This window comes from Acinonyx jubatus, chromosome X (genome assembly GCF_027475565.1).
Source record: "Acinonyx jubatus isolate Ajub_Pintada_27869175 chromosome X, VMU_Ajub_asm_v1.0, whole genome shotgun sequence".
Classification (NCBI taxonomy): domain Eukaryota; kingdom Metazoa; phylum Chordata; class Mammalia; order Carnivora; family Felidae; genus Acinonyx; species Acinonyx jubatus.
The window spans coordinates 123,188,117-123,216,038 of record NC_069389.1 but is presented as its reverse complement, the minus strand read 5'-3'; the positions used below and the strand labels follow the sequence as shown (position 1 = coordinate 123,216,038).

At 50.6% G+C, this 27,922-nt stretch overlaps 2 protein-coding genes across 2 annotated transcripts; one reads left to right on the top strand and one right to left on the bottom strand.

Moving 5' to 3' along the window:
- On the top strand, positions 1-21,614 carry TEX28 (testis expressed 28). The gene is given in 5 exon segments (XM_053201888.1): positions 1-12; positions 3,224-3,307; positions 3,310-3,959; positions 14,290-14,425; positions 21,132-21,614. Coding segments are annotated over 5 exon segments (972 nt in total). The 3' UTR covers positions 21,222-21,614.
- Positions 15,500-27,860, bottom strand: LOC113597387 (long-wave-sensitive opsin 1). The gene is made up of 6 exons (XM_027053262.2): positions 27,622-27,860; positions 23,158-23,454; positions 20,749-20,917; positions 19,591-19,756; positions 18,226-18,465; positions 15,500-15,758 (listed from the first exon to the last, which is right to left on the bottom strand). The coding sequence occupies exons 1-6, from the start codon at positions 27,731-27,733 to the stop codon at positions 15,648-15,650; spliced, it is 1,095 nt and encodes a 364-aa protein (XP_026909063.1). The 5' UTR covers positions 27,734-27,860; the 3' UTR covers positions 15,500-15,647.
- Between the last annotated feature and the right edge of the window lie 62 nt (positions 27,861-27,922).

The window sequence follows — 27,922 nt, the reverse complement described above, 5'->3', positions numbered from 1 at the left end:
ATGGTTTTAAAGGTAATTAGCTTTTTAAATCTGGCCTTTTCTTGAGAGAGAGAGAGAGAGAGAGACAGAGACAGAGACAGAGAGACAAGGCATGAGCAGGGAAGGGGCAGAGAGAGAGAGGGACAGAGAATTCCAAGCAGGCTCTGCACTCTCAGGGTGCAGAGCTCAATTCAGGGCTCAGACTCACGAAACTGTGAGATCATGACCTGAGCCGAAATCAAGAAAGTGATTGAGCCACCCAGGTGCCCCATAAATCTGGTTACTTTTAAAATCTTGTGTCTAGATGTGGTTCTGTTTCTCTTTTCCTGTTTGGGATTTATTGGGCTTCTTGAATTTGTGTTGTCTTTTATCAGTTCTGGAAAGTTGTTTGTGACTCTCTCTTAAAATCTCGCCATTCCCTCATTCTATTAGACTTTCGCATCTATTTTCCACGTCTTCTGTCTTTCACTAGTTTTTTTTTTTTAATTTTCTGTTTCTTTGTGCCTCTGTGTTGCATTCTGGATGCTTTCTTTACTAATTCTCCCTCTAGCTATTTCTAACTTGCTACTATATCCATCTCTTGAACATTTAAAAACTTTTACAAATGTGAAATTTGGCAGATGTATGTAAAGGCACAGGAAACATCAACAGACATTTCGGGAAATAATGATGATGTGAACTGACGTGTAACTACTACTCAGGTTAAGCACCTTGGCCTCCACCTGTCTCTCCCAATCACGACCCCCTGCTCCCACTTTAGTGGGAGCCACTATCCTGACACTTAGGCTACCAATGCCCATGCTTTTCTTTATAGCTTTATTGTCTGTTGTCCCTAAACAGCATCATTTTGTTTTGCTTGCTTTTCAACTTTATATGCCGAAACCACATATAGTATGGATTTTTCCGTGTTTAGCTTCTTTTGTTCAACATTATGCTTGTTCATTCATATTTTCTTTTTTTTTAATTTTTTTAATGTTTATTATTTTTTGAGAGAGAGAGAGAGAGACAGGCAGAGAGCAAGCAGGGGAGGGGCAGAGAGAGAGGGAGACACAGAATCGGAAGCAGGCTCCAGGCTCTGAGCTGCCAGCACAGAGCCCAAGGCGGGGCTTGAACTCACAGACTGCGAGACCACGAGCTGAGCCGAAGTCGGCCGCTTAACCAACTGAGCTACCCAGCGCCCCCGTTCATTCATATTTTCAAGGCTGTAGTTCACTTTCATTGCTGTATAGTAGTATGTTGTTGAATATTTTGCAGTTCGCTTACACATTTTACAGCCGATGGGCAGAGGGTTATTTCTAGCAGTTGGCTATTGGGAACATTCGTGTACCTGTTTCCCAAGGCCATACCAGTGAATGCAATTGCTGGGCCATTTGATATACATGTCTTCAGCTTTACAGTTTAGCACTGCTTTTCCAAAGCGCCCGTACCAGTTTCTGTCCTGTGGCTCTACTTTCACCGAGGAGCCCGCTTCAGATCCTCTGTCTCCCTCTCTCTCTGCTCCCTCCCCCACTCACTCTCTCTCTCAAAAATAAATAAACATTTAAAAAAGCTTTTTAAAAAGTATAAACAGAACAGAGGCTTTACCTGTTCTTTTGTAAGAGTTTTTTTAAAGTTAAATTGTATTTTTTATACAATTTTTTTTAAATTAAAAAAATTTTAATGTTTATTTAATTTTTAAAAAAATTTTTTTAACGTTTATTTATTTTTGAGACAGAGAGAGACAGAGCATGAACGGGGGAGGGTCAGAGAGAGGGAGACACAGAATTTGAAACAGGCTCCAGGCTCTGAGCCGTCGGCACAGAGCCTGACGCGGGGCTCGAACTCACGGACCACGAGATCATGACCTGAGCCAAAGTTGGCCACTTAACCAGCTGAGCCACCCAAGTGCCCCATAATGTTTATTTAATTTTGAGAGACAGAGAGAGAGAGAGAGAGACAGTGCAAGCGGGGAAGGTGCACAGAGAGGGGAAGACACAGAAGCTGAAGCAGGCTCTGGGCTCTGCGATAGCAGGACAGAGCCAAGTGCGGGGCTTGAACTCACAAACTGCGAGATCATGACCTGAGCCAGAGTCAGATGCTCAACCAACTGAGCCACCAAGCTGCCCCTAAATTAAAAAAAATATTTATTTTTCAGAGAAAGGGAGAAAGAGCATGAGTGGGGGAGGGGCAGAGAGACACGGGGACAGAGGATCTGAAATGTGCTCCACGATGACAGCAGAGAGCCCAATGCAGGGCTCAAACTCACAAGTGAGATCATGACCTGAGCCAAAGTTGGACGCTTACCCAACTGAGCCACCCAGGTGCCCCAAGATTTGATTTTGAAGTAATCTCTATGCCCAACGTGGGGCTCAAAGGCATAACCCCGAGATCAAAAGTCACACCCTCCGCTGACTGAGCCACCCAGGCACCCCTCCACCTGTCGTGACCTCACCTGCCTCTCCTAGCTCATCACCATGCACTCTGCCCTGGTCCACTGTCTCCCAGCTATGCTGCTATGGCCATCTTTGTTTGAAAGATGAGAAAACTGACTCTCTGAGTGGTTTATTAACTTGCCCACATGAGAGGTGCATTCATTTGCATTACAGTAGTTTTTTTCACCCCTGACTGTCAGCTCTCTATGAGCAAGGAATGTGTCTGGCTTCTGTACCACATGGTAGGTGCTCAGGAAGTGTGTGTTGAATGAATGATCGAATGAAGGAATGAACTCATCGGGATGCAGATCTCCTTGCCTCCCTCTTCGATCTGCTGGCGGTAGCAATATAATAAAACATATGGGTTGATGGGAATGAGCTCATTACGTACTTTATAAGATGAGATCTATACCAATACAGTTGGTATTTGTGGGGAGAGAAGAAGTCCAAGAACAGACAGGACAGGTGTGGAGGGGGGGATTCTAGCCACCTGAGGGTTCTAGCGAGGTCCATTCATACAGCAAAAAGTCAGGTGCTCAGTCAGAGGAGTGTGCGACTCTTGATCTCAGAGTTGAGTTTAAGCCCCATATTTGGTGTAGAGAGGACTTTAAAAAAAACAACAACTGGGTGCTGAAAAGAAAGGGAGAGGGGCCCGGAAGTTGAACTTGACCTCTCCAGTCTGTGTTGGGCCCGTCTTGAGTGCACAAGTGTTGCATATGTAAGTACCTGTGCCTGCAGCTGAGTATTATTACAGAGTGAGACGACGGTAGGTCCACTTGTACCGTTTGCAGCTCACAGAAGTACCTGTTAACCATTCCTTGTTTCCGACGCAGGCAGAATATACCAAGAGCCCAAGTGCGGCCATTCTCTCCGACGTTTCCTCGTGCGGGTCCCTTTCATCCAGCGAGGACGGTACCCCCCCAGGGGCCATTCCAGTCTGTCAGATGGGGAGCTGGCCCGGAACTTACAGGATAGTGTCAAGCACCGTGTCCTTTACCTCTCAGAGCAGCGGAGACTGGAGAAGGCCAGTCGGGAGGAGAACACCGTGGGCTACCTCAAGCTGGTGTCCAAAGCCGACCGGCACCACGCCCCCCACATCTGGCAGGACTTCGAGAAGGTGAACCAGTGCGCCTCTGCCACCATTGCCCAGATCGAGCGAAGGCTCTGCCGTTGCCACTGGCAGCTGCAGGGGCTGGAGGGGGGCTGGAGGCCCCAGGGCTTAGCGCCCAAGGCCGAAAGCAGCCCGCGCCACTGCAGGCGGCCCAGGGAGAAGGCCCCGTCTTCAGAGTCTCCCAGGCCAGGTGGGGAAGACTGCCTGTCCACTGACTTGTCTGATATCGTCAGACACTTGCCCCTGGCGAGCCACTTCCCAGCTTTGTGGCCGGGGAAGTCCTGGGGGACAAAGCGTGTGGCCCAGCAGCGAAACCTGCTGTTGCGACAGATGAAGGAGGACCTAAGAGAAGTCAGGGAGCTGCACCTCAGCCTCCAGGTGTCCTATCTGAGCCTAAAGGAGAGCCGTCTGATGGGCCTGCAGGTGTCGCTGGCGTCCCTCCAGGAACAGAAATGCAGGTGAGGTGGCCCCTCCGCTGCAGCCTGGGCTGTGGGGTTGGGCCCTCCCCCACAGCCTCCAGGGCTGTCGCCGGGAGAGTGGAGGCGAGCAAGGACATGGGTTTGGAGGGTCGCGGGGAGGGGGAGGGGGAGGGGGAAAGGAGCTGGTCAGTGTTTCTTGGGCCCCTGGACCCCGTGGTGGAGAGGGCTCATCCCCTGCCTGCTGTTGTGCACCCGCCGGGGCCCTCTCCTGGCAAAACGGGGCTCCAGCTCAGGGTCTCGCCAGCTGACCCCAGAAGCCGTAGGCTCTGCCTGTGGTGGTGGGAGACACTTGGGGTGGCGGTGAGCCCAGCGGGCGCCTGTCATGGGTCAGGGAGGGGTCCTGCACATCCCCATCTGTGAGCATAATGTGTGAAACAGGATGCCCTACCTGCCACGATCCCTTCACCTGTGCTCATGGCTGAGCTGGGGCTATTTCTTCTGAAAATGATTGCCTTCTGGGGAATGCTTTCTCCCCGCTGTGTGGCGGGTCGAACTTATTTTCATCTAAGGTGAGACCAGGGCTCACAAATAAGGGGGGAAAGGCAAACACAGTCTCTTGAGGACCCGCACCGTTCCTATTTGGACCTTTCTTAGGGTCCTAGTGGCCCTCAGGGGTGCCACACTCTCTCCCCTGGTCCCCGCAGTCTGTTGCATCTGGTTTTTGCATTAGCTCTAATTCTTCCAAAGCCTGGCCAGAGAGGGAGGTATTACATGGATGACCCAAGATTCCCAGTAAAGTGAGAACTCTGCCATCCCTTCTTAGCACCTGTGTGTCTGTGGGGAAAGAGGCACTTGGGGATCAGTCCTCTTCTGCTTTCACAGGGAAGCGTTACCTGCATTTACACTGCTTGACAGTCTGTGGGGGACGCCTCAAAACTACTGCAGGGCAGCACAGTGTCAAATAAGAGCGCCGATCAGAATTATGGGTTTCTTTTGGGTGTGATGTTTGGAGGACGGGGCAACCGAACCCAACTCTTGGGACTTTTAATGGCAACCCCTTTGTCAAAATACCATTTCCAAGATTGGATTTATATACAGCGAGACTAGAGCCCAGAGGCAGTGACACATATCCCCATAAGTTTCCATACCGCCAGGCCAACAGGACTGTTGTGCTCCCATAAGCTCTTAACCCCTTAGCAAATCAGGATGTGCCCGCAGCGCGGGGGAGCAGGGTGACCTCCCTCCCTTGGGTTCCCTGTGAATTCTATATGCTTGCACTTCTGAAACAACCACCCCCACCACCGTTGGACTGTGATAGGAGTGTGCTGTAAGCTTTTGTTGTGTTCAGCCACCGAGATTTTCCACTTGTTGGCCATGGCAGTTAGCCTATCTTGATAAATATACATTAGAAGCAACAAAGCAGGTCTGTAGGACTCCGATTTGCCAGGAGAGATGGAGAATGGGCGGGAGATGACTTTATATAATAACAGTGACAGCAGGGAGCAAATAGCATTGTCACCTGTGGTGTTCAGCGACCCACTTTACAGATGGGGAAATGGAGTCTCAGAGAGGCACAAGCCTGAGAGCATGTCAACATGTCCTGGCCACGTGGCTTCCTAATCTAGGGTGAAGGGGACACAGGAATTCATTGAATTTTTTAAAACCTATGTCTCCTTTCAATCTTTTAAAAAACCTTTATGTAAGCTAGATGTAGACATGACATATGTGTTGAAGTCAGTAAAGTGTTACCTGGTGTTCATACCTGTACGGTCACCACCCAAGCCCCTGTGATTGTCACGTCTCCTCTGGTGTGTCACAAACTGAGATTTCAAACCGAAAAGTCCTGTGACACTTCTCACAGGTAAATGTTTCCTTTCATGAGGCCTGCCTTCCTTCCTTCCTTCCTTCCTTCCTTCCTTCACCACTTTTAAAATGTTTTATTTATTTTTGAGAGAGAGTGCAAGTGGAGGAGAGGCACAGAAGCTGGGGGGACAGAAGAGTCAAAGTGGGCTCTGTGCTGACAGCAGCGAGCCTGATGTGGGGCTTGAACTCACGAACCGCAAGATCATCACCTGAGCTGACGTCAGATGCTCATTGACCGAGCCACCCAGGTGCCCCTTTTCTATTTTTGAATTGAGATGAAATTCACAAAACAAAATTATCCATCTTAAAATGTGCAATCCAGTGGCATTTAGTACATTCGCAGTGTTGTGCAACCACCACCTATATTTGGTTCCAGAACATTTTCATCACTCCAGAGGAACACCCCACCACTCCCCATTCCCCTAACCCCAACCCCTGGTAACCACCAGTGTGTTTTCTGTCCCTCTGCATTTGTCTCTTCTGGATACTTCATGTAAATGGAATCATACGGTATATAGTCCTTTATGTCTGTCTTCTTTCACCCAGTGTAATATTCTGAGATTCATCCAAGATTCATCCAAGCTGTGCATAGGAATAGATCACTGTTTCTTGCTCAGCAGTATTCTACTGTATGGATGCACCACAGTTAGTTTACCCGTTCGCCTGCTGCTGGTTGGGGCTGTTATGAATAAAGCTGCTATGGACATTCTTGTACGTCAGCTTCTGGTGGCTGCCGGGACCTTAGCTTGTGGCCACATCACTCCAACCTTCAAGGCCAGTATCTTCACATCTCTCTCTGCTCTGTTTTCATATGGCCCTCTTCTCTGTGTGTAAAAGCTCTCTCTGCTTCCCTCCTATAAGGACGCATGTGGTTGCGCATTTGCTCAGGAGGACCTACTCGGTCCCTGCTGCATTAGCCCACCCTACCTGCAGGGCTCGATCCCTCCTACATTTGTTTCTTCATCTCAGACTTCTTCAAGTTGCAGGCCACTAGTTTCTAGCTCAGTTTGCCAAAAGCCAGCGCTCAGGTATGATCAAGAATAAACTCATCTTCAGGGCACCTGGGTGGCTCAGTCGCTTAAGTGTCCGATTCTTGATTTCGGCTCAGGTCATGATCTCACTGTCATGAGATCAAGCGCCTGTCAGGCCCTGCACTGGGTGTGGAGCCTGCTTGGGATTCTCTCTCTTCCTCTATGTCTGCCCCTCCCCTGTGCACACTTTCTCTCTCTCTCTCAAAATAAAATAAACTTAAAAAAAGGATATACTTTTCTTCAACAACAATAATGTTTAGGACAATTTGTATTACAAAGGGTGGCCTTCACAGCTTTGGAAGATTTGGGGGGCATTTTGGTTGGCTGGTCGTCATGTTGTCTTTGTAAGAGCATTTTCTAGAGTGGTCCATTTGCTGGACTAAATGCTCCAATCAAAAGATATGGGGTATTAGAATGGATTAAAAAAAAAAAAAAGACCCATCTGTATGCTGCTTACAAGAGACTCATTTTAGACCTAAAAACACCTCTAGATTTAAAGTGAGGGGATTGAGAACCATCTATCATGCTAATGGACGTCAAAAGAAAGCCGGGGTAGCCATACTTATATCAGACAAATAGATTTTAATTTTTTAATGTTTATTTATTCTTTGAGAGAGAGAGAGAGAGAGAGAGAGAGACAGAGCATGAGCAGGGGAGGGGCAGAGAGAGGGAGACACAGAATCTAAACCAGGCTCCAGGCTCTGAGCTGTCAGCACAGAGCCCGACGCAGGGCTCGAACTCACAGACTGTGAGATCATGACCTGAGCCGAAGTCGGTCACTCAACCAACTGAGCCACCCAGGTGCCCCCAGACAATAGATTTTTTAAACTGAAGACTGTAACGAGAGATGAAGAAGGGCACTATATCATAATTAAGGGGGCTATCCAAGAAGATCTAACAACTGTAAATATTTATGCCCCCAACTTGAAACACCCAAATATATAAATCAATTAATAACAAACATAAAGAAACTCATTGATAATAATACAAGAATACTAGGGGACTTTAACACCCCACTTACAATAATGGACAGATCATCTAAGCAGAAAATCAACAAAGAAACAATGGCTTTGAAAGACACACTGGACCCAGTGGACTTAATTGGATGATATTCAGAACATTTCATCCTAAAGCAGCAGAATATACATTCTTCTCGAGTGCACATGGAACATTCTCCAGAATAGATCACATACTGGGGCACAAATCAGCCCTCAATGAGTACAAAAAGATCAAGATCAAGAGTACAAAAAGATCAAGATACCATGCATATTTGCAGACCACATGCTATGAAACTTGAAGTCAACCACAAGAAAAAAATTTGGACAGACCGCAAACACATGGAGGTTAAAGAACATACTAAGGAATGAGTGGGTTAACCAGAAAATTCAAGGAGATGTAAAAAAAAAAAAATACAGGTAAGCAAATGAAAATGAAAACACGACAGTCCAAACCCTTTGGGATACAGCAAAGGTGGTCATAAGAGAGAGAAGTATATAGCAATACCGGCCTATCTCAAGAAGCAAGAAAAGTCTCAAATACACAAACTAACCTTACACTTAAAGGAGCTAGAAAAGGAATAGCAAATAAAGCTTAAAGCCAGCAGAAGAAGGGACGTGATAAAGATGAAAGGAGAGATAAGCAATATACAAACAAACAACAGTAGATCAGATCAATGAAACTAAGAGCTGGTTCTTTGAAAGAATTAATAACATTGAAAAACACCTAGCCAGACTTTTCAAAGAGAAAAGAGAAAGTACCCAAATAAATTCATGAATGAAAGAGGAGAGATCACAGCCAACACCACAGAAATACAGACAATTATAAGACAATATTATGAAAAATTATATGCCAACAAACTGGACAATCTGAAAGAAATTGATAAGTTCCTAGAAATATACAAACTACCAAACTGAAACAGGAAGAAATAGAAAATTTGAACAGACCCATAACCAGCAAAGAAATTGAATCAGTAATCAAAAAATCTCCCAACAAAAGTCCAGGGCCAGAAGCCTTCTCGGGGGAATTCTACCAGACATTTATTTATTTTTTATTAAAATTTTTTTTAACGTTTATTGATTTTTGAGAGAGACAGACAGACAGAGCATGAGCAGGAGAGGGGCAGAGAGAGAGGGAGACACAGAATCTGAAGTAGGCTCCAGCCTCTGAGCCATCAGCACAGAGCCTGATGCAGGGCTCGAACTCAATGAACTGTGAGATCATGACCTGAGCTGAAACCAAGAGCCGAAACCAGGAGTCAGATGCTTAACCAACTAAGTCACCCAGGTGCCCCCCCCAGGCATTTAAAGAAGAGTTAATACCTATTCGTCTCAAACTGTTCCAAAAAACAGAAATGGAAGGAAAACGTGCAAACTTCTTCTACAAGGCCAGCATTACCTTGATTCAAAATCCACACAAAGACCCCACTAAAAAGGAGAATTATAGGCCAATATCCCTCATGGACACAGATGAAAAAATTCTCAACAAGATACTAGCAAATCAAATCCAACCGTACATTAAAATAATTATTCACCGCAATCAAGTGGGATTTATTCCTGGGCTGCAGGAGTGTTCAATATTTGCAAATCAATCAATGTGATGCACCATGTTAATAAAGGATAAGAATCCTACGATCCTCTCTACAGATGCAGAGAAAGCATTTGACAAAATACAGCATTAATTCTTGATAAAAACCCTCAACAAAGTAAGGCTAGAGGGAACACACCTCAACATCATAAAGGCTATATATGAAAGACCCACAGCTAATATCAACCTCAATGAGGAAAACCTGAGAGCTTTTCCTCTACGTTCAGGAACACGACAGGGATATCCACTCTCACCCCTGATATTTAACATAGTACTGGAAGTCCTAGCCTCAGCAATCAGACAACAAAAAGAAATCAAAGTCATCCAGATTGGCAAAGGAGCAAACTTTCACTATTTGCAGATGACATGATACTCTATGTAGGAAACCCGAAAGACTCCACCAAAAAATTACTGGAACTAATACACAAGTTAACATAAAAATCAATGTACAGAAACCAGATGCATTTTTATACACCAATAATGAAGCAGCAGAAAAGGAAATCCAAGAACTGATCCCATTTACAATTGCACCAAATCCCATAGGATTCCTGGGAATAAACCTCCCCAAAGGGGTGAAAGATCTGTATTCCAAAACTACAGAACACTTATGAAACAAAGTGCAGAGCACATAATGAAATGGACAAACAGTCCTGGCTCATGGATTAGAAGAACAAATATTGTTAAAATGTCCATACTACCCAAAGCAATGTACACGTTTGATGCAATCCCTATCAAAATACCACCAGCATTTTGCACAGAGCTAGAACAAACAATCCTGAAACTTGTACGGAACCAGAAAAGACTCTGAATAGCCAAAGCAATCCTGAAAAAGAAAACCAAAGCTGGAGGCATCACAATCCTGGACTTCAAGATGTATTACAAAGCTGTAATCACCAAGGCAGTATGGTGTTGGCACAGAAACAGACACATAGATCAGTGGAATAGAATAGAAACCCCAGAAATGGACCCACAACTATATGGTCAACTAATCTTTGACAAAGCAGGAAAGAATATCCAATGGAAAAAGGACAGTCTCTTCAACAAATAGTCTTGGGAAAACTGGAGAGCAACATGCAGAAGAATGAGAGTGGACCACTTTCTTACACCACACACAAAAATAAATTCAAAATGGATGAAAGACCTAAATGTGTGACAGGAAACCATCAAAATCCTACAGGAGAACACAGGCAGCAACCTCTTTGACCTCAGCTGTAGCAACTTCTTACTAGACACATCTCTGGAGGCAAGAGAAAGAAAAGCAAAAATGAACTATTGGGACCTCATCAAGATAAAAAGCTTCTGCACAATGAAGGAAACGATCAACAAAACTAAGACAACCAACAGAATGGGAGAAGATACTGCAAATGACATATCTGATAAAGGGTTATTATCTAAAATCTATAAAGAACTTCTAAAACTCAACATCCCCCAAATAAATAATCCAGTTAAGAAATGGGCAGAAGACATGAACAGACATTTTTGCGAAGAAGACATCTGGATGGCTAACAGACACATGAAGAGATGCTCAACATCACTCATCATCAGGGAAATACAAATCAAAACCATGATGAGGGGTGCCTGGGTGGCTCAGCCGGCTAAGCATCTGGCTTTGGTCAAGTCACGATCTTCCTGTTTGTGAGTTTGAGCCCCACATTGGGCTCTCTGCTGTCAGTGTGGAGCCTGCTTCGGATCCTCTGTCCCCACTCATTCTCATTCTCTGTCTCTGTCTCTCTTTCAAAATAAATTAATTAAAAAAAACCATGATAAGATACCACCTCACACCTGTCAGGATGGCTAAAATTAACAACTCGGGAAACAACAGATATTGGTGAAGATGTGGAGAAAAGGGAACCCTCGTGCACTGTTGGTGGGAACGCAAACTGGTGCAGTCACTCTGGGAAACAGTATGGAGGTTCCTCAGAAAGTTAAAAATAGAACTACTCTACGACCCAGCAATTGCACTATTAGGCATTTACACAAAGGACACAAAAATACCGATTCAGAGGAGCATGTGCACCCCAATGTTTGTAGCAGTGCTATCAACAATAGCCAAAGTATGGAAAGAGCCCAAATGTCCATCAACTGATGGATGGATAAAGAAGATGTGGTCTATACACACATACATGTATATACATATATATATGTAATGGAATATTACTCAGCCATAAAAAAGAATGAAATCTTGTCATTTGCAGTGCCATGGATGGAGCTATAGAGTATTATGCTAAGCAAAATAAGTCATAGAAAAACAAATACCATATGATTTCATTCATATGTAGAATTTAAGAAATAAAACAGTTGAACATAAGGGAAGGGCGGGGGAAGAGAGAGGAAACAAACCATAGGAGACCCTTAAATACAGAGAACAAACTGAGGGTTGATGGAGAGAGGTGGGGGTGGGCTAGATGAGTGATGGAGATTAAGGAGGGCACTTGTGATGAGCACTGGGTGTTATATGTAAGTGATGAATCACTAAATTCTACACCCGAAACTAATTTTACCACACATGTCAACTAACTAGAATTTAAATAGAAGTTGAGATAAAAAAAAATAGGGTGGTTCATTTGCCTCTGCAACTGTAGGAGTGGGGCGGAGAGGATCCTTGACTAAGGGAGGAACAGGGAAGGGAGTCAGCTCTGTCGTAGCCAGGATGCTGTTGCCAGAGGGCAAAGAGCCTGGGAGCCAGAGACAAGGGGAGACTACTAGAATATCCTTGTGAATTAATATTTTCTTCTTGAATACTCTATTCAAGAATTCATTTAAGAATATGTTTGTAAATTCTTATAAATATATTAATGGCAGATCTATTCCTTGACTTCATTATCTATGAAGAGTATATTCATGAGGGGCGCCTGGGTGGCTCAGTTAAGCGTCTGACTTCGGCTCAGGTCATGATCTCATGGTTTGTTGAGTTCGAGCCCCACATCGGGCTCTGTGCTAACTGCTCGGAGCCTGGAGCCTGCTTCGGATTCTGTGTCTCCCTCTCTCTCTGTTCCTCCCCCGCTCATGCTCTGTCTCTCTCTACCTCAAAAATAAACAAATATATATATATATATATATATATATATATATATATATATATGTTCATTAATATATACTTGAACATAGTTAATATTTTGAACATTCTTGTGTCTGAATCCTTCATGTAAATAGAAAGACAGTCATGGGAAATGTCCTTTCGAGTGGACACTCTACTGCCTCCCCCTCTCTGTGGGCATTGTCAGTCTGCTCTCTTCTCTACAGGGAGCAGGGCAGAGATCAAGGGAATGTTCCTTGAAATGCTATTATGGACCAGCTCTTGATGAATTGGCTTTCAGCCAATGCCTGGGGGACATCTCCATGGGGGTGTCAGTCAAGTCCTTGAAGCGAGACCAAACCGACCCCCTCGCCTCATATTCCCTGTCTGCGCGACAGCACCATTGCTTAGGCTCTTGTGCATGCCAGAGCCATGTGAACTGATCGGCCGCATCCTCCGTTGCCCTGTTTTCCACAGGGTAGCAGGCCCCAGCAATCCTGTGTCTCCAGTACCTTTCTGCTTCTCCAGCATCACCATCCCCGACTCACAGGACAAGCGTTCCGTGGCTTGTCCCCAAGTGACGGTGCTAAAAGCCACATGGCCTCTGTCCTCTGGGCCATCTTTCCTGGTGCCCAAATGAAGAGCCTCAAAGTTTCTTTAAATTATGGAGTATTCCAAACCCAGGGAAAATGTAGAGGATAACATGGTCAACACTGTATACCCACCCTCAGCTTTCTCAAATCTTAATTAACATTTACCAAATTTGCCTCAAATGTTATTTTGTTAAGAAGTAAAACTTTAATGCTTATTTTTGAGAGAGAGATAGAGAGACAGAGTGCGAGCAGGGGAGGGGCAGAGAGAGAGGGAGACCCAGAATCGGAAGCAGGCTCCAGGCTCCGAGCTGTCAGCGCAGAACCTGACACGGGGCTCAAACCCATAAACCACGAGATCATGACCTGAGCTGAAGTTGGACGCCTAACCGACTGAGCCACCCAGGCACCCCAAGAAAGAAAACTTTAGAAGGTTCACTTGAAGCTCTCACCTTATCCCTTCCCAACCCCTCCCCTTCCACCCGTCTCGCTATCCTCACTGGGCCCTTATCTTTTTCATATGTATTTTTATACTTTTACAACTTCCACACATAGCCATAAACAACTGGTTAGTGATGTTTTGTTTGTGTTTTTTAAGAGGTCTACTGAGATGGAAGTTACGTGCCATAAAATGCACCATCATGACTATACGTTTCAATGACCGTTCGTAGATTTACTAAGGTGTACGACCACTGCCACAATTCAATTTTTTGTTTTTGTTTTAATAACAGCTCTATTGAGATCTAATTCACATCCCCATAAAATTCACCCATTTACGATCAGTGGTTTTCAGTGTATTCACAGACTTGCGCAACTGTCACCGCTGTCTCATTCCGGAACGTTGTCATCACTCCAAAAAGAAACCCCATCCCATTGGCAGTCACTCCCCATTCTCTCCCCACCCTCAGCTGCCAGGAGCCACTCATCTGTTTCTGTCTCTACAGGCTTTTATGGAATGATTACTGCTTGCCAAACACCGATGCTGGGAATTTATATGGGTTTTAATAGCAGGCATGAATAACTTAGATTTTCCTTTCTACAACTTTTAGTCTGTGGCTAGTTTTGTGAAGCTGTTGTGAAACAGGATCTGTACATGAAAAGTGTATGAATAGCAGCGTGTGTGTGACTGGTGTGCGTTTCTGGTGTTCTGAGGCAGACCTGGGGGAGGAGAGAGGAGGAAGGTGGGATCCGAACCCAAGTCTAGTCTTGACGTGGGACTGCTCCTTGCCAGCACAACCCCTGGGCAGAGTGCTCAGGGAGTAGTCCCCTTGTCTTTTGCTCCCAAGACAAGCGTCGGTGGAAGAACAGGTGAATGAGCACGTCCAGGGGTACCCGGATGACATTTGCCACATCGAACAGAATCTGGCCCGCGCTGAAGAGAAAATGGCCTATCTGTCCTACGAGGGAGCCAAGGAAATATGGGTGAGCAACTCGCGGGGGAGCTTTTAAAGAAAGGGCCCGTGAGAAGAACAGGGATGAGAGAGGCAAACGATGAGCAGAGCCGCCCGGATGGCCTGCGATCTGAGGCAAGGGGCCGGTCCTCAGGCAGCCCCCCGCTGATGGCTCAGTTGCAATTCACCCATCTGCCACAGAGCTGGAAACATCTAGTGTCCGTGTCCCTGCTGCACCCCCGCCCCTGCCCCGAGCCGGCTCATGTGGGAACCGGGGCCCCGCAGCTTTCGCCCGCGGGGGCGCCTCGGCGGAGGGGGGCGCCTTCTGCTGGTGCAGGGAGCTCTCTCTGGGCGCCCCTGCTTCTGACCCTGGGTTAGCAAGCACGGGGGAGGGCTTTCCCTCACCTGTGATGGTCGGGCCCACTCTCTTCCGTGCTCCCAGACCCCACTCCCGTCCTTGGCCAGCTCTCACACCGCCGGGTTCTCGGTCCCAGGCCACACTGGATGACAGAGCGTGGCCGAGTCAGCTGGGCCCTTCGCTGTCACCGGGCACGCACACACCCTCCCGGGACGGCGCTCGCACTGGCCACCGTCCTCCCGGCCTTCATCTGTACCGTGTGCACCTGCCCCCCCACCGCCGCTGAGCTCCGGCCCGCACACCTGCGCCGCCCTCGTGCTGATCGGGCTTGGGGCCCTGGCCTGGCAGAAGCGGCGCGCCGTGTCTGCCACAGACCGGCGGGCCTGGGTCCCCTCCAGATGGAGGCGGCGTTCCGAGGAGCCCGAGCCTCTAGCAGGTGGGCCTTAGAGGGCCTGGGCTACCTCAGGCCGCCCTCCGGGCATTGAGGGCGTCCAGCCAGCCCTCCCTAGACAGCCACCCTCACCTCCCTTTCCGGCTCCATCGCCACCAGCCCGCCTCGCGTTTCCGTTTCGTGATCCTCCCATACCGTCTGCAGACACAAGGCTTGGGAAATATTAAAGCCCCTGAAGCACGGTGCTGCTCTTGTCTCTATCCCCCTCATGCCCTCTTGTGACCCCGCGACCGAACCCTCAGAGGCTCAGGTGTCCCCAGACGGCAGCGGGAGCCTCTGCAACTTTGTTGTTTTTGGCAAAGAGAAACTACTTTTATTTCCCAGGGATGGAGGAGAAGGGGCAAAGCGGGGTGGGGGGGGGGTGGCCAAAGTGCCGGTGTGTGGGACAGGGTTTACGTTTTCCGGTAGGAAGCAGACCTTTTTGTTGTCACGGCCAGGAGGGACTCATGCAGGTGACACCGAAGACACAGATGAGGCCTCCGTTCTGGAGGCGCTGGAGAGTTCAGAGCCGTCGTCAACCTTCTTCCCGAAAAGCTGCATGATGCAGTTTCGAAACTGGCGGGGCAGAAAGCGCTACTCAGCAGAGCGGAAAGGGCCCGCGTACCGTGCTAAAGGTTGCTCTTGGGGAATTCTGAGGAGGCTATTCATTAGGGGGCACCTTGATGACTGAGCACCTTCTCCGCTACCATTCAGAGTCCCGTGCAGAGACTGGAGCAGGCCTGAGGTTATTACTCGCACATGGGGATGGTCTGCTCCTGACTGCTTGCTCATCTGAGCCATCAAATTTAGACTCTGATGGTGACTATTGTGTGTCAAGTTGTAACACCACGCCCCCCTCTCCAAAGCTACGTTCAAGGACTAACCCCTAGAGCCTGTGAATGTGACCTTATTTGGAAATAGAGTCCTTGCAGATGTGATGAAGATATACATTGCCATGAAGTCATGCTAGAGTGGAGTGGGCCCTAATCCAACCACTGGTGTCATTATGAGAAGGGAATTTGGACACAGACTCAGAGAAGGTCACGTGGAGGTAAAGGCAGAGATCGGGGTGACTTGTCTAGGAGCCAAGGGACACCAAGGACCGCTGGCCACCACTGGAGGCTAGGAGACGGGCGGGAACGGATTCGCCCTCAGAGCCCTCAGAAGGAAACAACTGCCCACGCCTTGACCCCGGACTTCTGGCCTCCAGAACCGGGAGAGAATACATCTCTGTTGTTTTAAGCCCCCCCCCCCGCCCCAGTTTGTGGTACTTTGTTATGGCAGCCCCAGGAAACTTATACAGTGACCAAAGAGGACGCCAGCTAAGGGGCCCATGCATAGGGCGACCCATTTCCAGAATGTCTGGGAAGAGACTCAGAGGCATTTTAGTGAAAAGGGATGTGATTGTCATCTTGTTTCTATCCCGTCGATTCTGAGGCCACACAGGCACTAACTAGTGGTCTAACAAGACCACAGTCTAGCTACTACTTCATGTCTACAGCCAAGAGAATCTTCTGTCACCAAGAGGGCCCCAGTGCATTTCCCCTATAAAGAGATTTGTAACGTATTCATTTCTCAAGTTATACCCATATCATCACTGGGATAACCCCAATGCCTTGAGACTGCAGATGAGGGGCATCTCCTGTATGTTCTAGGCCTATTCTTGACCACCTCCAGCTCCCTCCAACATCAAAACCCTCACAAATAAAACACATAATTACAGAAATCAGTAACACAAGAAGTGAACTGAACGGGAGAATTGACTTAGCTGAGGAATTCATTTGACATCTACCTACTGAGTGTCCACCGTGCGCCAGACTGTCTCAGGGCGATCGGCAGTGGACAAAAAGAGCAACGTTCTCTGCCCTCGTGAGCTCCATTACAGATAATTGTCTCAGGACACAACAGGAAGGGATAACAATGTGGAGAGGGTGAAAGCAAACTTCAAAAGCCTGGAGATGTCCAGAAGTGCAGACATCTTGTCTAGGAGGGCCAGTTTGGGGAGGGGAGAATGGAGACTCAAGTAAACAAGTACAAGTACAAGGCAAGAGAGCCTAGGGTTCCACAAGCAAAAGCCAGACCTAAAAAGAGACCCACATGAACCAGGAAACAGGAGTCAGGGATACAAAGACACTCTAGGTATTGAGTTGCCAACAGTGGAGTCCCGGGGGATCAACTGTGTCCTACTTAATGCCTGAACATTACAGAAAGAGTGCGTGCTTAATGAACTCTGCAGGGAGCCAAGGGCCAGGCCAGACTGAGCGGGGCCTCGGAGCAACTGTGACATGGGGCGGGGGGCGGGGGGGAAGGGACAGAAGAGCTAGTTGGAAGGAATGGGGACTGGGTCTGGCACGATGCCAGGCCCCTGCGAGGGCCCCTGGACCTTTCTGGTCACCATCAAGTCACACATTGCATCTCGGTGAAGTAGATTTGATGGATTCAAGGAAGAGGAAGCCAAATTGTTCTTGGAAGATGGTAAGCCTCAGCGGTCACCTGTAACCTCCCAGGGGATCTAGGAGTCACGGGCAATTTGCTGCTGAGGCTGAGTATACTGGCCCATGACGGCTACCGTCTGGTGAGACTTCGGGCGGGACCACAGCGGGCCCCCTCGAACTAACCCACAAAGTCACAAAAGCCGCATGCGGGTGCAGCCGAGAAGGGCCTCTCTGCGTCCTTGTTGGGGTTAGGGTTTAAAAACGGAAAGATGAAGACTGAGAGGACAGTTGTGCCTATCAAAGTGGGAAGGACACAGCCAGGGTCAACGCAGACACGTTCGGGCGCTCCTTCGGGTGTGAGCGGCAGGACAACCCTGAGGCCGACAGAACGGGAGAGCGGCAACATACGCGACTGCGCTGTGCCGGGCCAAGACTCCGACACGATCCACGGGGAGGGCTGGCTGGGGCTAGGTCATGTGCTGAGCCTTCTCTGGTCGTTGTCCTGGAGGTCATTAACGGGCACCCCCTCGACATGATTCCAGGTGGGAGCCATCGCTGGGCTCTCCGGGGGTAAATTCCTAGTTTGCTCTGCCAACGGTGTGACTTACCTGCCGGTTCATAAAGACATAGATGATGGGGTTGTAGATAGTGGCACTTTTGGCAAAGTAGGCCGGCAGGGCGGCCACCAGAGGGTGGAAGGCGTAGCCAGGGTGGGCAGCGGCGAAGCACGCAAAGAAAGTGTAGGGCCCCCAGCAGACGCAGTAGGCGAAGATCATGACCATCACCATGCGAGTCACCTCCTTCTCCGCCTTCTGAGTGGACTCGGATTCTTTTTGCTGCTTTGCCACCTGGGGGAGACAGAGATTCGTGCCTGGGGACGGTGCGTGGGAGAGTCCTTCGGGGCTCTGTATCCAGGGGGCTCCATGTTGCCGTTGCCTGGGCCGTGAGTCAGGGTGGCGGCGAGAGACAGGCAGCCGGGGGACGTGGAGTCATGGAGACGAGGAGATGGGCCCACCTCGGGCTGGTCAGCGGCCAGCGGCCAGCTGGCTCAGACTGGACTGGGCCGGCCTTGATGGAGCTTGTGTAGGCTCTGAGGTAACACAGAGTCTGCCCTGGCGAAGATGGCCTTGAAGGGCCTTCCAAGCTCTTGGCTTAGCCTGGCTTCCATTAGGAGTTTGGGAAGGAGCTAAGGAGGCCATCTTAGCCTCACCTGGTCCCTTGTCAGCGTGTTTCCTGCCCGCCCCCCCATGCTTGACTCTGAGGGGCCGATCGGGGGAAGACACAGAGGCTGGACACTGTCTGCTGTGGGCAGGGACACAGCCCCGAGCTAACAAGGCCCAAGCCATGGTTGGACACCTGTGGGAGCCGGCGAGGTTGCTTCTGATCCCTGACCGCAGGCGGGGTTGGGGGAGGAAGCAGGGTGGGGGCACACTGCAGGCTGAAGGCAGGGAGCCTGTGGCCTTCACTCAGGCTGCCTACGTAAGGGGGTAGGGGTGGCCGGGGACGGGGTCAACTTCCCAGTGAGGACAGTGGAGAGCGGGTCTGGGTGGCACATGGCACACGTGAAGCCACTCCTTGGCCTGCCCCACAGCCCCATGAAGGGGACAAGGTCACTCTGGTGGCAGCTTTTCAAAAGCACCTTTTGATCTGCAGGGTTCACTTGCGGATCTGGCTGGCTGCTCTCCACTCCCCGGGAAAGTCAGGCTTTCTACCCAGGGGAGGACTGTCCCGGGTCACGGAAGAAATGCGGCTCTGCTCCCTTATTGGGAGCATGAAGTTGCTTCATGCACGGTCCTTCGCATCGTGTAGGGACAAGGACAAGGGAGCCAGGATTGCAGGCGCAGCCCCAAAGGAATTGAAGGATTCAGGCCTGCTTTGAGGGCAGGAGAGAGATTCTCTGTCCCAGCCTAAGTGTCCTTGGCTCCCACGATCCTATCGGCAGGGGGTAGAGCCAGGAGAGTTCGGGGGCTCACCGCTCGGATGGCCAGCCACACTTGGAGGTAGCAGAGCACGATGACGCTGAGGGGGATGATGCAGCACGTGATCATGAGGACGATCATGTAGGACTGCACGCCAGGGTACGAGCTGCCACTGAACACATCGGGCCCGCACGATGTCTTCAGGCCGTGGGGCCAGTACCTGGAGAAAAGGGCTGGCAGCCTGTCCTGATGCAGGCAGGGCACCCTGGGGCCCCCCAGTCCAGGCATGCCACTGACTTGGGGAGGACGATTGGTGGCTTGTTTTAATTAAGGTGAAATTTACATTGCATGAATTCACCTTTTTTTTTTGAAGTTTATTTAATTATTATTGGAGAGACAGAGAGAGATTGTGTGTGTGTTCATGAGCAGGGCAGGGGCAGAGAGAGAGGGAGAGAGAGAATCCCAAGTAGGCTCTGCACTATCAGCATGGAGCCCGACGTGGGGCTCAATCTCATGAACCGTGAGATCATGACCTGAGCCGAGATCACTTAACTGACAGAGCCACCCAGGTGCCCCTCACCAACCATTTTTGAAGCGAGCCATTCAATCTGACAGTTAGCACCTTCACAGTATTGTGCAACCACCACCTCTGTCTAGTTTCAGAACGTTTTCACTGGTCTTATAGCCCCTTGTGTTTTTATTGTGGTAAAATACACATAGCATCTGAGCCCGCAAAGAAGCAGCCTGGCCAAGACACAAATGACCTATGGGCCCAGGTGTACCTACAACCCAAGAAGCCTCTGAAAGGGAGGCCCCTGAGAATGTGAGAGATGTAGGCCTAGGGCAGAGTGGGTGAGACGGCCCTGCTTTCACTTATAGCTGCTCCTGTGGCTTGAGCTTGTTGCCTTTCTCTGTGTGCACCCATGAGCCGTTCATGTTTGGCAGAAACAGACCTTTCCAGAGGCTCAGAGATCACAGGACCTATTTCCATGTCGCAGCCAGGCAGATTTATATGTTCATAGGCACCGCGCCCTCAAAGGGGGTCACAGGGACATCGGGTCCATCCTCACTTTAGTCATGGGGCCGTGGAGGCCCAGAAACAGGAAGCGACTGACCCCACGGTTACAAATGGAGTCATGCACCTGACCCTCCCTGCTGTCCTTCACCGTCTGTCCTAAATGAGCTGCATGCCTGACATACTGGCCTCCTTACCTGCTCCAGCCAAAGATGGGCGGGGCTGTCCACACAGCGGCCCAGATCCAGGAGAAGGCAATGCCCGCGATGGCTAGCTTGGCATCAAATCTTACATTGCCAAAGGGCTTGCAGACTACCAGCCACCTCTCCCAGGAAATGATGGCCAGGGACCAGAGACCTGTGATCCCTGCAGGGGAGAGTAGACAGATGAGGGATTTGAGCCTCCAACATCTCTTCTTCCACCCATACCAGCCGACAGCTTTTAGGATCAAGAGACATCCTCCCCACCCATGTGAAAAACCTAATTCTCCAAAAAGTGTGTTCAGCTCCAGGGGGCAGTGGGCCTCTTGGTCAATTTGTCTGACACCCTCTTTCCCCATTCTTTCCTCTTGGGCCTCTAGCACCCCGATTCCTATCTTCCTCCTAGTTGGCCACCAGCCTTTCTTCGGATGCAGACGCAACTCCCGAAGGCCATGCATGCACCCACGTGACCACACTGAGGTGCTGTGGTCCCAGCCAAGGGCAAGGAAACGGGACGTGTCCGGTGACCTGTGGCCCTTCAGCCCATATGCACGTTCACCTAGGCTTCCAGATTTCCCACCGCTGCCCTCCCCCCGGCAGGTGGAGATCATGTCTCCATGCCCTGCTTAGACACTGGAGGTCTGTGGGCAGAGTTTAGGGCTCCATTAACTGGGGCGGGAGAAAGGATAGCTTTTTTCCACTAAAAACTCTAATGGACCCTAGTCATCGCCTTCCATTATGAGCATGGCAGCATTAGCAGTGCCTGCGACTTGGTCACTTTACAGAGGCAGCAGACACTTCCCTATATCACCATATTCATTACCACTTTGAAATTTCAGTGGCTGTCGGGCCAGATCCGGTTATTTGATACTTTAATAAAGAATGGTGTCATCAATACTTCTAAAAAATGCATTTACTCATAATTTTAGTGAAGGACTATGTCACTCATTAATATTTAATACTTTGATCATTATATTTCAGTATCACAGGACTCCTTTGTAGTTCTATGGATCTTATTGTGCACGTTGGCAAACATTCTTCTGAGGAGGGGTCCGCAGGCTTTCCCTGGTCACTGCTGTTCTATACCTTTGGGAGAGCGCTGGGCTATCATCTGTAAAATGAGGGGCAATTAGATATGGGGGGGGGCAGCATCCTGCCCTGTACAGTGTGTGGGCCTCGTGTTGGCACCTACCTCACAGGGATATGAGGGGCCGATCTGCTCATTTCAGTCTTGCCCCCGTGTCCTGCCCCCATTTCACTGATGCGCAGTAGCAATTCAAACCTGCAGCCAGGGTCCCCCTGCCTTCCCCAGGCCCTGGCTGTCCTAGCGTCTTTTTTTTTTTTTCCTCCTCTTCATGTCCACCTCTCAGAATCTGAATTGGAGACCAATTTAGGTGGCAGTTGGATGAACCCGAGTTAGATGTGGGTGCTCAGGACCCAGGATTGGAGACCCCGTGGTCCTGGGAAACTTAAAATGGAAGAGCAGTGGTGTAACGGCTGGGGGCCCGGAGGTAGGCCAGCCTCGAGCCCTCGGCCCTGCGGGAGGGGTAGCTCCCTCGTGCTCCTGCAGGCACGGCCTTTGCTCTCTCACTCAGCCTCTTCCCGGGTCTCTCCCGCCAGTCTCTGCCTCCCAGAATCAAGTCCGCGCTCCTGCGTGTGCCCGGCCTCATAGTCTGCTCGGCCACCGGCCAATGCTCACCTGTCCTCTGCCCACCCAGCTGCCGCCTGCACCCTGCTCTCCTTGGCCACCTCGGCCCAGCTCCCTTCTCATCTTGCTGACTCAACGTCCGGGTGCTCCCTCGTCTCCTCCTGCACACGGTCCTCTGAGGGGGCGGATGGTGCCCCGTGCTCGCTATCTGGGATAGGGACCCCTCTTTCCGGGACTCGGGAGTGCCTCGGGGAAGGGATCGTATGCTCCTGGTGCCCCCCACATGGGTTCTTCTCTGCCAAGGTTGACCTGAGCAGGGCCCAGGCCCACAGAGATGTGAGTGATGGGGACCGGGATCTGAGATCTAGTTTCAGGATCTCAAAAGCTCTAACGGGAAGCGCTGCTTTCTCTGGGAAAAGCCGACACAGGTGAGCTGAAAGAACACACATCCCCAGTTTGAGTGGAACTTCTGTTTGGGGTGACCTGGAGCCCTCCTTCCCACATTGTTCTGGGATTGTCCATCTCCTCCTATGCCAGCTGCGTGGCCCTAGACCGGCCTGTCTCAGGGGAGGCACTCTGGATGTCCACTTGTCGGTCTGCAACCCCCCCCCCCCACGATGACCCCGGCCCGGGTTCCCCTACAGGACTGTCTCCCTTCAAATGCACACCGTGGGCACACCCGGGGGGTGCCGTGTGAATGTTTCCTTTACACACAGCAGGCTGGGTCTTCCCGGAGCCCGGGGCCCTGGCTAGCTTACCACACAAGGAGACAGTGTAGCCTTCCAGGACACACATGGGGTGGCCCAGCACAAAGTAGCCGTAGATCTGGTTCACGACGCTGATGGTGCTGGCGATGATGGTCTCCGCCAGGTCAGCCACTGCCAAATTCACCAGGATCCAGTTCAGAGGGTGGCGCAGCTTCTTGAACTTCATGGTGGCTGCCAGCACAAGCCCATTAGTGAAGACGGACGCAATGACCACGAAGATCATCCAGGCGCTGGTGACGTGGTACACCCATCGCGGCGCGATGTGGTAATTGGGACCTTCAAAGGGGCCTAGAAGGCAGGAGGTACAGCGCGGGGAGAGGAGCTGGGCATCGGCGTTACCCAACTGCACAGCTGTGCCCGCCCCACCCTCCCTTCCTCGTCAGAGCGTTGCGTCAACCCTCCCGCCCTCCTGCCCGCTACCCTTGCCTTTGCAACTAGCTCTTTCCCTCTAGCTTGGCCCGCCTGCGAACAACCTTCCGTGTTGTCGTGATGGCACGGAGTGCTGGAACCTCACGGATGTTGTGAGGCATCCGTGTCTCACGCCAGAGGCCGCGGACCGCCAGACAGGCATCCTTGAACTTAACAAAGCCAAACTCCTCACCAGCTATGCCGGGTATCACCCCCCATCCGTTTTGCCACCCCCGTATGCGGGCCGGCCCTCTGGGGTGCCGCGGGCAGGCCTCTGCTCCCTCAAACCCCTGCACCCGCCGCGCTGCTTCCCGTGACTGCTCCATGCCTCTCTGTCATGGGACCTTTGCTCACATTCTCCCCTGCACTGCGGTCCTCTTCTCTCCCATACCGTAAAGCCCAGCTCGGATGGCCTTGCTTCCCGGAAGCCTTTCCGGATTCCTAAGCCGAGTGTCAACTCAGCCCCTTGGGACCGCCACCTCAGTGTACCTGTGTGACATCCTACACTGTACTGGAGCCACCCACGTGCACGTCTCGTCGTATCCCATGTGGCAGGTTCAATGCACAGTCAGTGCTCAGAGAATGGATGAATGAATGAGTTCTGGGTTGAGTTGTGTCCCCCCATGAGAACGACATGTCGGGGTCGTAACCCCCAGGACCTGTGGAGGGGACCTTATTTGGAGACGGGGTCTGCACAGAGATGATCAAGTTACCGTGCGGTCATTAGCGCGGGCCCCAATCCTGTAGGACTGGGTCCCCACGAAAAGGGGTAGTTTGGACACAGAGACATGCATACGGGGAGAAGGTCACGTGAAGATCAAGGCCGAGATCCGGGCGATGCTTCCACAGGCCGAGCAGCGCCGCAGATGGCCGGGAAGAGCCAGAAACCGGAGGAGAGGCCCGGAGTGGACTCTCCCTCGGAGTCACCAGAAGGAGCCAACCCGGCCCACGCCCGGACCTCAGACTCCTCGTGAGCCAAGGAGTTTCTCTTGTGTGAGCCACTCAGCGTGTGGTGCTGTTACAGCCGCCCTACGAAACACACACGCAACGAAAAGGAAGGGTAACTCCCCTTTATTACAACGCAGCGGCTCTACACCTGTCGTGCTGAAGGACCTTTTTTACCACCATCATTTTTGGCAAAATACTTAAAGGGATGATACGCCAGTGCCTGCCACCATGTACCAAAGCCTTATGGCGCCCAGGAAAGCATCCACGCAGAGTCCCCACATTTACCAGGACACTTCAGTTGTGTGCCACAAAAGCCCAGCTCGAACTACTTTTAGAAGAGTAGGGCTTTCTTGGGTCCCCTGGCTAGGAGGGCTGGGGTAGATGCCAATCGCCCCCAGCACAACCAGACCCCACAGCACCCGTGATGTTCCAGCACCCTGTGCGTGAGCTTTGTTCATTGCTTTCACGGGGAGCTCCTGGAAACCCATCAGCAATGCCCACAGCCATGCTAGGTGGCACAGGCCCCCTGGGGACAGACCTCTGACTACCGAAGGCCCGCGTGCTATCAGTTTCTGTACAGAAGGAAGCAGAGGGAAACCACGGGGCTGCTGATAGACGGGAGAACAGAGGACCCCGAATTGCCAACGGGTCTTGCCCAGAAACTACAGCGGGTTAGTCCGAGAACAGCAGCTGGGACTGGGAGGTATACGGAACGCTCCAGCTTTTGAACAATTTCAAAACGAAGCAGCCAGAACATCCTTCCCGGACAGTCCGCCGAGTCCAAATTGGACAGGGCAGGGACAAGAGGTCATGGGGGAGGGTCCTCTAGCAGTGCAAGCAGAGCCCGTGTCCCAGCCTGCCCCTCTCTTCTGAACTCTCCAGGACCAACTTCATAAAGAAGTGGGCACCACAAGGGTATCACTGTCAACTCCCGGGGGGATGGTGTTCTGAAGAAATTCATGGAGGGAGTGAATTGGGTGTGGGGGCAGGCGAGGAAGCAAGATTTCTGTGAATATACCTTCTTCTCTAGATTTTAATTCAGAACCTTGTGAATATTTTATTACACGATTTTAAAACAACATTAAAATTTAAAAAGCAATCCCTGAAAATCAAAAATAAAACAAATGAACCTAAATGCATATCCACTCAGAGGCATAATCACACAGAGAGGGACTGTTCTAAACGACTTGGAAGGGCACTAGTTTGACTATTCGAACCTGGTGGCATAGACCCTAAGGACGAAAAGACCTGTCCAAATGTTGAGTTTTGGGTACGCATGTTGTTGATGGCGGTGTCGGTGTCATTACTCTGAGACCATTGTGAGTGTGTGTGATAAAAAGCAAATGAGTAATTGAATCATATTCTAATTCTTCTACCCAAGGCCCTTGAGAACAGGATTCTTAGTGTGAGAGAAAGGAGTAGAAGAGGGAATGTTTCAGTCTATCCAAGGACTCCAGCTAATAGATGAAGACAGGGTAAGGAAGTCAGAATGTCACCATTTTGCAACCCCCAGCAGTTTCGTAGGTCCAAGCATCGAGTTCAGCAGCTGCCAACACCCCAGAAAAAGGGGCACCCTCCTGATGGTGAGGAGATCCAACCAAACACAAAACAGATCCAACTGGCCTCCAAGCAGATCTTCAGATCAACTACCAATTTACAGACACATAATGATGAACAAGATGGGAAGGGGTATGGGAAGCCACACACGGGAGACCATCAGCAAGTCCAAAGTGGAGGGGTCCGGGGACAGACGACCCATTCCCTTGAACAAATAAATTACAAGGAGGTAGAGAGGGAGCCCCTGACTTCAAAGAGGACAAAAAGAGATAATGATCGATCTGAACGTGTGGACCTTATTGGAGCCCTGATTCAAGCAAGGTAAAAAAAAAAAAAAGTACGACCTTTTGTTCAACACTGGTTAAGAGATTCAATAATATCAAGGCAATGTTACCTTATAGGTGTGACAGTGGCATTGTGTTTATGTTTTAGAGTCCTTTCCTCTTACAGGTGCATACTGAAGATTTACAGACGGAATGATGTCATGTCTTAGATCTGCTTCCAGGAATCAGCAAGGGTGGGTCCACTTTGCTAGATACTTGAATTTTGCGGGGGAAAATGTACAAAAAGGAATCTCAGGCATCAGTGAAGGCCCAGGGGCCTCCAGGGAGGGCCCTGTTGTGTCGCCACCAAGGACATTTTGACAGAATGATCAGGTCAGGGCAAACTTGAGGGTTCTCAATTAGTTTGGCCTGGGAACCCTGGCTGTCAGGGAGTTGGCGTGGCTTCTGGAAACCATGGCACCTGAGACGTCCTTGAAGGAACAGATGGGGTGGTCTTTGGTTTGGAGGAGGGACTGGGGAAGGGGGTCCAGGGGCAGGGGTTCAGTTCTTTGCAAGGCTTGCACGCAAAGCGTTCGGACTGGCGCACTTCCAGGGCATAACTCGGGCCGCCTCCGCGGACGTTTCAGGTGTCTGTTGGGCCCGAGCCCTTTCTCCTGGGACACCTTACAGTGGAAAGGCTGCCCTGGGAGCCAAGCGAGTCCCCTCCCCAAGAACGTGCAGCCGAAGTCTGCAGGCCCCAGGGGCAGAGTTGGACAGGACGGCCACTCCCATCTCTTCCGACCCTGAGGTTGGAGAAGGCACCTACCCTCCTCCGGGCCACCTCATGTTTGCCTCCTTTTGGCTTCGGGAGATGCAAAACTGAGTCCGAGCCGGCTTCTTCCCCAGGAAGCCAGGGCAGTGCGGCCAGAGAGACATGCCAGAACTGAACGTAACGGGTGCTTACTAGCAGCACGGGACCGCAAGGAAAGAGTCAATGAGCATTCCCGGGACAGTGGTTCGCAAAAGGTCTGGGAAGCCTGTGTGGTTTGGAAAGGCAAGTTGCATATTACGGTGTCCTTTTGTGTTCAGAAAGGACCGCCCCCCCCCCCCCAATTTCATGGCATCATGAAGGCGAAGGGAGAAGGACCACCTCGGCCGCTGCTGACGTGTGTGGAAGAGAGCTTTCCTGGCGGGTGGGTGGCCAGCAGCCCTCTGCGTGGCCACTCGGGCCTGGTGTCCCTGGAGGGCTGTCCAGCCTCCACGGCGCCCGCTTGCTCACCTCTGGTGGCGTTGCTGTTGGTGTAGGTGAAGATGCTCGCCCGGGTGCTGTCCTCCAAGCCGGCTTGCGGCTGCCCACCTGCAAGCCTCTGGGGGCCCCACCGCTGGGTCATGGCTCCAGAAAGCCCTGTCCCCAGTGCCTGCCAGCCCTGTCGCTGCTTGGGGGGTCACGGCGCTTTATAGCAGCCCGCGGGATCAGCCGGGGCTTCCTCACCTTAGAAGCTCCCAAACCCTTCCCCACCTGATCTCTTAATTGGGCCCGGGACTTAGACCTCCCCCTCCCCCACCCCCTGCCTCCTGGC